We start from the raw sequence: 9,718 nt of genomic DNA on the forward strand, positions 1-9,718 counted from the left end.
AAGGCGAAGGAAAAACGATACAAGTATAATACAAACCACTCATATTGAAGTAAAAGTTGAGTTTTGGTTATAAAATGGTTATATATTGGTTATATCTGACAACGGAAACTGAAAATTGTATGCTGCATATATGTATGCAATATGATGTAGTGAATCTTAAGCAATACAAATTAAAATTTTTATTTTTCTTATGATACTTTGTTTTGCATTCTAGGTAACGATATATTATATAATAATATATCATTTATTTATAGAGAACATTTAATGCTTCGCTTGACAGTTCTCACAATGACATTAAAGAGACATAACCAATAGGTACGCCAAATGAAGGTTTTGCTTTCCGTGCTGCTTTCTGATATCTAAAATTTCTTATTTGGTTATTTTCAGCTCAATGGATGCGATAAAGAAAGTTTCAAAAATATATTTCGATACAATGAGAGAAAAATTAAAATAACAAGAAAATATATTAACTTCGACTGCACCGCAGCTAGCCCATCATAGGTTAAATTTTTCTTAAGAGAACTTGATTTTGATCAGCCTGTTTGTGTGGCAGCTACATATACATATGTAAGTATGAAATGGTGGTCCGATCTGAATATTATCTGTAAAGTACCGTTTTCACGTATTATTCTCAACAAATTTCGCGAAGATATCAGGTCAAATAAAAAAGGTTTCCATATAAAAAGCTGATTTTGATCGTTAAGTTTGTACACCAACCACATGCATGAAACAGTTCTTCAGTTATTGTAGCTTTACTTTAGAAAACATTAAAGAACCTGACATATTGCTGGCTGGATTTACTTGCTTTGTTGTGAGAATTGTCAAAACTGAATAGAACTATACTAGAGCATATGAAACAAAACCAAATCTACTTTTGCTTCAAGCACTTTGGAATAGAAAAGTCAACGAAAGCAAGTTAAGCCAGCCAGCATTGGGCCTGGACCTCAACAGCCACATTTTATGAAGAGATCTTGTCAAATAAAAAGCTTCTACAACTTCGAAACTTTTCAAAGTTCGAGTAGTTAATTGATGATATAAAACGGCCCACCGATGTGATGATTGCTGGCAAAGTGTGCTGTGTTGCTGGTTATGTGTACTAAACTATTAAAAGATAAGAAAAACTTATGTATGCCGTTGGGAACTGTTCAGAAATCTGAACAACCATTGTGGTCCGATTTGAAAAATGCAATTACTAAAAAAACTAATTCATTAGTAATTTAATTAAAGTTGTATATGTTGAAACTGATCAAAATAATTTTCGTTTTTGAAATTCATTATTTTCTTAACCTTCTCTCATGAAAAAACGTCCACTCATGAAAATCAATCAGCCACTCAGTGTCGGCTTGAAACTAAGCTTGGAATCAAGGAAAACCTTACTGAAGCTTTTAATACAGGTGCAAGAGGCAATGACATACACACATGTAATTTCGGTCCCAGTCATTTTGGCGGAGAAAAGCACCATAGCCTACATAGCATCATAGTTCGAGGAACGAAGCAGAAAATATCTTTGTCGTTAATTTTTAGATAACAATAACAAATACGTACAAAAAACTTAAAAAAAATTTAATACTGTGTTCAATGTACTGGGTTATCAGTGGGTTTAAACTTGTTTCGAACTTGTTGAAACGAAAAATATTATGTTGAAAACACTTTTTTGATGAGGTTTTTATATAAATTTCATTTCTTTAAACTTTTTTCTGAAATCACTAATTTACTATTGAAATCAAAATCATAATCATACTTTTGAAAGTGAAAGAACTGAAATATTTAATTAATTTTATTTGCACTAATTGGCTTAGATTTTCTCAATTTTTTGCTTTACTTTTGTCAAAAATGAGAACAGTGAGATGCTCATATATTCGATTAAATATTAACTTTCAGCAATATATACCCTGAACACCTTATATTAAGTTTGCCACTATGTTTATAACATTCAAAAGAAGACGTCAGACACGAGTTGAGTTGATTTAGCCATCTCCGTAAATACATATCCTCACCTGAAATGCAAAATAACGTAACAACATTTTCGGAAATTTACAGTGACATGAATGAAACACGAAATAAAATGGAACATGAGTGAAACAACTTTTAATATCGGTTAGAAATGGTTTATATCTGAGCGCAGAACCTGAAAATGTTTGATATATGTAATATTATTTGTGCAATTTGAAGTAGTGAATCTTAATCAATAAGACACTCAATTTCGAATTTTTTGATGATACGTTATTTTGCATTTCAGGTGACGATATGCAAAATAGTCCTTCAGTTTTTGAGATAACCAACTAAAATTTTGCTCAAGTCCTTTTCTCACCTAAAGGCTGCTCACTTGTCGGAACAGTTGATATCGGATCACTATTGCACAGAGCTGCCATACAAACTGAATGATTGAAATCAAGTGGTTGTATGGAAAACTTTTTCATTTGACGAGCTATCTTCACCGAATTTGGCATGGATTAATATCGAAATTAACGGCGCTATATCCGAACAAATATCTCAGATCGAGTCACTATAGCATATGGCTGCCATACAAATTGACTGATTAAAGTTTTTATAAGAAATATTCATATATGTGTAGGGTATTTGAGTTTCGGTGCAACCAAAGTTAACATTTATACTTTTTTAAATTGACTTTTGTTTCCACTAATTGTGCTCATTATGTAGTTTCTATTGATTTTCGTGGTTTTTGTTAAAATGCGGAGCGGTATTGGCTTTTTACTAAAAATAAAGTTAAAAGCATAACAAAAAATAATAAAAAATATAGCATAATCAACTAAAGAAATTTAACAGAAAGCGGCCATTTTAACAATCACTCAAGTTTTGTGCACTTTCACTACAACACAAGTTGAATATCATTGCATATATGTAAAATCACATGCATATGTGCATACATACATACATATGTATATAGTATGTCTCCGCTTGCATTTTGTATTTCAAATTAATTTCTTTAGTTTTTAATTCGACAAAATTTCACAAGCAAAACTTATTTCCAACACCAGAAGTCACACAAAAACACACACTAACAATAGCTATGCAGCAACAACAACCACAGCAACAATAAGACAGCAATATAGAATTAACAGCAATTGCAAACGACAATGAAGCTAATAAGCGAGCGCGTTGAAAACGTTCTGGCGACACCAAATGTTCTGCACCAAACGATTTGGCAGCAAGACGAGACGCGACAAACCGTGACGCCTGTATGTTGCTGCGTTATACGCGCCTCGACATTTGTTCTTACGCCATCGAATGTGACATTGGCGAAGCCACCTTAACCTCAAAAATGGCACATTCCAAGTTCGAAAATTTCAACACAAGGCGGTTGCATTAAAAATTCACTAAAAAATATATAGAATATCAGCAGTCAGCAGCGTCAGTGAAAACAACAGCAAGAAGAAGGAGAGCAACGATATTGAAGTATAGCAACAAAGCACAGCTGCTGTAATGACTGAGGCGCGGCGGCGGCAGCTTCGACGCCAGCAACAAACATGTCCCAAACAATTTTCAATTCAAATCAAACGCGTTTGTTTTATTTGAAATTGTCATTGTTGTTGTTGTTGTTGGTGGTACTGCTGCCACTACATGTGGACAGCGTTGCTGCTTAATAGCCGCCGCCGCTGTAAGTTGGCTGTCCGAAAAATATTAGCACGTCGCCTTTGCAGTGTGCGCGGACTCCTCAACGCCTACTGGAATAGAGCTTTGCTGTCGCGACGCGATTCTCTTCTCTGCACTAAGCAAACAACAGTTGGCTTTGCAGTTATTATCAACGGATAGACAAGCGTTGTGCTAATGAAACGTTTCGTCTTCGCAGAGAAACTATGACAGCGTTATCGAAATCAAAGTAAGCGTTCGAATATCGAAAGGTGAAAACGTCAACCACAAAAATAAAAAACGATATTCAGGGTGTGTAATGGAAAGGTGCGAATGGTGCTTGGAGCGGCTTGGAGAGCACGCAAATATTGATTGCGGCGGCGAGCGCTGTTAACGGGCTCAGTTGTTGCAGAAACCGGCAAAGACGCCGATAAATAGCTTTAAAAGCAATCCGTAAGCACTTCACAGTTGTGGTGTGTGCCAAGTGCAGCCTAGAAGACAGGGTATCTCTATTCACGCCCAAGGTGCGTTCAACTGTGCCAATGTTGGTGGGGTCACAGTAGCTGCTGCTTCTACGGCGAGCTACACGCGTCGCAATGGAAAACGTCAAACTGTCAGAGAGTACATAATTGGAAGTGAAGAGCATAGTGTGTGCGCTGCGCCTTTGTGTTGGTGCGCTTGCTGCCGTCCGTTGCTTTTTAATGCTGTTGTGGGCGTGCCCGCCATTATGGCTCCACCCACGTCGTCTTGGCAACCGATGAGCCGCAGATACAAACTGCATTTCAAGCCCTTGCGCTACAACAACACGAAGCGCTATGCATCCGAACGACCAGTTGGAAAAAATGCTGCTGTGCAACAACAAGTAGCAGCCAATGCGCGTGCGCTGTTTGCAGGTAAGGTGTATGGCGGCGGCCACAACAGCGCTACAAATGCCGTTGGTGTTGGTGCGCGCGTATTTGCGTCTGCACAACGCTATGTGTACGCAAGAGAGCCACTTCAAGCGACGCTATGCCCGCGTAGTAGTTGTCTCGCTCGCGCGCACACAAACGCCAATGGCTTTTAGTAACGCTCATTTTGTACGTGAAAGGGTGGGCCGCTCAAGCTAGATGGAGGGAAGCACATCGCGCGCACACACACATACGCATAGGCACGAACGCGGCGCAAAACAAACGCATGAAACGAGTCGCAAACGAGGCTGAGCGAGCGCACAGAGCCAGTTTTGACACCACCGAAGCGCACACCAGTATGCTGACGCACACACACACACACACACTCGTACACCTATACATCTATATTTATGTACATAAGAGTGGCCTATCGGTGTAGAGGTGCGCGCTGTAGCGGTGTTTGGCTGGTGCTGGTGCTGGTGATGGTGCTGCCGCTCGTATTGGATGTGCGGTGGGACTATGGTGCTCTGTCCATTCTGCTGCGGCTGCCGCTGCTGTCGTTGTACGTCGTCGCTTAATATTTTTGTTAGTAAGCCAAATAGTAAGCAGGCATTCCCCTCTGCAAACAGTCACATTCAAGAGCTCAAGCCAAAGAGTACTCGAGCGCGCACAGCTGCCGAAAAAGTAGAAACGGACAACCGATAACCGAACTGCATTGTGAAACGCTAGAGTCAAGTTGGAAGCGCTTGCTTTGGCTTTGCTATTTTCTATAACGATTTTTGGAGTCTTTGTTTGCCAGATGCATTGTCTAACTGTAGTGTACGGCTATCGCGGCTGACGGTACGACACGTTCATCCGCACAAATTGAAATTAATCCAATCAAACCAACCGATTGTCGAAGCGTCATTTCTAGTGTCGTAATAGCTTAATAGCTTACAATATCGAAATTCGAAAGAACTTTATTTTACTTACGAACTGACACAACGCGAATTCGCTGGAAAAAATTACGTGCATAACAAATAAGTATATATAAAACATATAATAATAGAAGATACGTAAGAAAAATATAATAAAAATAAAAGAATAAAAGACGAAGAGGTGTTAAAAGGTGGCAAGGAAACGTTAGTGAACGCGCATGAAGAGTGTAAAATTCGATTGAAGTGAAAAGCCGAAGAAGAAAAGTGTGTGTGAAAGCAAGTGGTAATCGCAATTGATTTTCAAGTCTTGAATTTAAGAAAAACTGACAATATTGCGAGCTGATTTGTTTTATCAAAGCCTGAACAGCAGCTACAGACCTGGTGCATGCGCGCTGCCACGACTCACCTTCCAACGAGTGTGAAATCCCACGTCGAAACGCGCTGACAAGTGAGCACGGGTGAAACATGCGATTGCATCTCTATACATACAAAAACAAAAATAAAAATCTGAAAAAATAATAAAAATAATTTCAACGGAAAACTGTGTCTTCAAAGAAATCTCACTTGGTAGCGCACGCACAATTAAAAAAATAGCGAAAAGCGTAGCTCGTCAGTGACAAAGTGTGCGCGTCGTTTATTTCCGTCGGAAATTTGTTTTGAATTGGTATTTTTTATACGTGCGACCAGTGAACAGCCGCCAACATAACGGCGCAACTATTGAACAGTTTCCTGAAGGGATCGCCCCACCAGACGACGATCGACATCATGCAAAAGCTCTACTCGGAGGCGCCAAGCAACGGGCCTCCGGTGAGCATGAGCAGCAGCGTCGGTGCTGGTAGTGGTGGTGGTTCCAGTAGTGCCGGTGCCGGCGCTAACGGTGGCGGTGGTGGCAGTGGAGGCGGCGGTGGTAATCCTACAAATCCGCATCCGAATCACCCGACCAGCAACGGTGGCACAATGAGCCCGCTTGCGCGTAGCGCATACACCGCCATGAATTCGATGGCCATGCCCGTCGGGGGCATGTCGTCAGTATCGCCCCAGACTGCCGCCTTTGGTGCGCTGGAATCCGCCGCAGCGGTGGCAAGCATGAGCGGTAGCATGGGTGCCGCAGCGGCTATGAATTCCATGGCTGGTAATTGCATGACACCGAGTTCGATGAGTTATGCCTCGATGGGTTCGCCGTTGGGTAATATGGGCAATTGTATGGGTGGTGGTATGTCGACAATGGCCGCTATGGGTGGCTACTCGTCGATGGCGGCAGCAGCTAGTGCACGTGAGTTGGATACAGGTTCGCCGAACTCGCTTAATCGCGCACGCATAGATAAGCCCACAACATACCGTCGGAGTTACACACACGCCAAACCGCCATACTCGTACATCTCGCTAATCACAATGGCGATACAGAATAATCCGACACGAATGCTTACGCTATCGGAAATCTATCAATTCATAATGGATTTGTTTCCATTCTATCGCCAGAACCAGCAGCGTTGGCAAAATTCAATACGTCATTCGTTGTCCTTCAACGATTGCTTCGTGAAGATACCGCGCACACCGGACAAGCCAGGCAAAGGTTCCTTCTGGACATTGCACCCCGATTCGGGCAACATGTTTGAGAATGGTTGCTATTTGCGACGCCAAAAACGTTTCAAGGACGAGAAGAAGGAGGCGCTACGCCAACTGCATAAGAGCCCGTCACATAGCAGCCTCGAAGCAACAAGTCCCGGCAAGAAGGATCACGAAGATTCGCATCACTTACACCACCATCACAGCCGATTGGACAACCACCAGCAGCATCATCACAGTAAAGACGTGACAGGCGCCACAGTGGGTGGCGCAGGCAGTGTGCTCAGCAGCGCTGTCAGTCGTGATCAACTGGCTATGATGCAAGCCAATGCAGAGCTGTGTTTGGGGCAACAAGCGGCGCAACATGCACCCAGCCATCACCATCAGCAACATCACCAGCTGCAGCATGAAGAGCTCTCCGCCATGGTGAATAGATGCCATCCATCATTGATCAGCGATTATCACCCCTCCATGCATCATCTGAAGCAGGAACCATCCGGTTACACACCATCCAGCCATCCGTTCTCGATCAATCGACTATTACCCGAGTCCAAGGCGGACATCAAGATGTACGATATGAGTCAGTATCCCGGCTATAATGCGCTTAGCCCATTGACGAATACACATGCGGCCTTAGGACAGGATTCGTACTACCAGAGTCTCGGCTATCATGCGCCAGCCGGCACGACTAGCTTGTGACATCACCAGTACCCATTGGCTTAAGGGCGAGCTGACCAGATGCTGCGCAACGTGAACGTGAATGCCGCCACTGGTAGCAGCAGCATCTTTGGTAGTGCCGCCGCGGCTGCAGCAGCGGCTGCTGGTCTCAATACGCTGCACAATCCGAATATTGGCGGCAATATTGGCAGCAGCAGCGGCGGCAGCGGCACCAGCAATAGCAATGGGAATACACATGATATACACCTGGAGCAACATCATCACCATCATCATCATGGCGCCACACACCATCCGCATCCGCATGCGGCGCATCAACTGATGCAGCAACAACAACGTAAGGCCTATCTTAAGTCCATGCAACAACACTACCAACAACAGCAACAATACAGCGCCAGCAGTACTTCCAGTGCGCACAAACTCAGCGCGCACCAACAACAACTTCTGCAAAGTCAGCTGACGCCGCCAGAGCTGCAGGATGACGCATCCAATATCACAACCGATCTGAACGAAGAACAACAGCTACAACTACAACAGGCGGCACAGCAACAGCACCAACAATTGTACAACAATTACCAACAGTACGCGGCGGCCGCCTCCTATCGCAACTGGAACCACGGCTTGGCGCTAAATGGCGCGGCAGCGTTGCAGAATCTGCTGTAGTGTTGCCAACATGCCAACACTGAACATGCGTGCGCACACAAAGCGCCGCTTTGTTGCCTGGCGCATCGTCTACCCAACTGCCTTGCAAGCGGTTGCTCTTGCAATTAGCGTACAGTTGGCGACATGCGCGCGTACGCCAGTTATTAGTGCGCGCGGTTAGCCGGCGCGGCTGCTTGTTGGCGCATGGTTTTCCGCTGGCAGCGCGGTTGTGCTATGGACGCCGTTGTTCTGTGCTATTTTTGGCGCGCTTATGTGCGCATGCGGCGCGGGGCCAGCGCGGCTGCGCGCGCGCGGTGAGAATGTTGCTCGCAAATACACATTTATGGTTCAATGCACATAACTCTTGAAAGTAAGATGTTGTAAATATGTATGTAGTCTAGGTATACACTTTATTATTTTTAACTTTTTCTATGATTTTGTTCCCACACAACTGTCCACTTACAGGCCTTAATTAAACTACAGTATCTCATTTAGTTTCTCTTCTGGCTGTTAGTGCCAGTTTTGAGTTTGTAGATATGTACATTTTGCTCATGCTAACTTCTTTATAATTAACATATGCTGTACTTTCGTTTGTATGTATGTAAAATGCAGCTGGATTTCTTCGTTATATAAGCAGCAATCAAAAGTGATGTAGTTGTAAGCGAAAATGTTTTCCAATTTAAGAAATACAAATTTTAAACTATGATTGATTCATAAAAAGCCCCCCCTAAAACCGCCCAATATTTGATATATTGCGCGTAGGAAAACAGCAACGTTTTTAATTTCAATTTACGCGCCTTTGCATTCAAGCTTTGTGTTGCTATATGTTCGTAGCTTTATGTGCGCCTTTTGAGAAAGTTCACAGCAAAACCCTGGCAGGTTTTCCCTTTGACACAACTTCCGTGCCATGTATGTAAACACTCTTTTGTCTGTGTATGTGTAGATAATTGAAGGAATCTGCAGAGCAAGAAAAAAATATGAAAAGTAATAATTATAGTATAACAGTAATATTTTTTATACAAAATATTAATTTTTAAGTGCTGTATATTTAATTATGCAAATATATTTTTTAGTTTTATAATCGCAAATATTATTATATATTACCATTCCAAGGTTTTTATTTTATTCTGTAAGTTCACTGTCTCTTATTATTATGTTTTTAGTGTAGCTATGTTATGCGCCAAACACTTTAATATGAACGCCATAACACAATGCAAGTGCAATTGATGTAAATTTGAAGTAAAAAAACACTTTTATATATAAGTGGAAAATTCACGTGATCGCTAGTCGATTAACGCTAACTAAATTCGAATTGAAATGATCAAAAACCAAAAAAAGAATCTTCAGCAAATTTATAACAAAAATTACGTTAACGGTTTAGTGTTTTTAAGTTTTTAGTATGATGCGCTTTCTAATTTTACAGCATATTAAATAAAAAAA

General features: G+C 41.9%; 2 protein-coding genes across 2 annotated transcripts; both read left to right on the forward strand.

The window, feature by feature from the left end:
• The first annotated feature begins 5,116 nt into the window (after positions 1 to 5,116).
• LOC120782703 (protein fork head-like) lies at positions 5,117 to 7,683 on the forward strand. Its single transcript, XM_040115109.1, has one exon. It carries the CDS (start codon positions 6,161 to 6,163, stop codon positions 7,658 to 7,660), a length of 1,500 nt encoding a protein of 499 aa, XP_039971043.1. The 5' UTR covers positions 5,117 to 6,160; the 3' UTR covers positions 7,661 to 7,683.
• LOC120782705 (myb-like protein Q) lies at positions 7,679 to 9,308 on the forward strand. The gene has a single exon (XM_040115110.1). It carries the CDS (start codon positions 7,700 to 7,702, stop codon positions 8,297 to 8,299), a length of 600 nt encoding a protein of 199 aa, XP_039971044.1. The 5' UTR covers positions 7,679 to 7,699; the 3' UTR covers positions 8,300 to 9,308.
• The last annotated feature ends 410 nt before the right edge of the window (positions 9,309 to 9,718 follow it).

The sequence above is a fragment of the Bactrocera tryoni genome, chromosome 1 (assembly GCF_016617805.1).
Source record: "Bactrocera tryoni isolate S06 chromosome 1, CSIRO_BtryS06_freeze2, whole genome shotgun sequence".
NCBI classification, from domain to species: Eukaryota; Metazoa; Arthropoda; class Insecta; order Diptera; family Tephritidae; genus Bactrocera; species Bactrocera tryoni.

Bases quoted from the DNA above. Each gene is read 5' to 3' on its own strand.
- LOC120782703 (XM_040115109.1), top strand. From the start codon at position 6,161: ATGCAAAAGCTCTACTCGGAGGCGCCAAGCAACGGGCCTCCGGTGAGC.
- LOC120782705 (XM_040115110.1), top strand. From the start codon at position 7,700: ATGCTGCGCAACGTGAACGTGAATGCCGCCACTGGTAGCAGCAGCATC.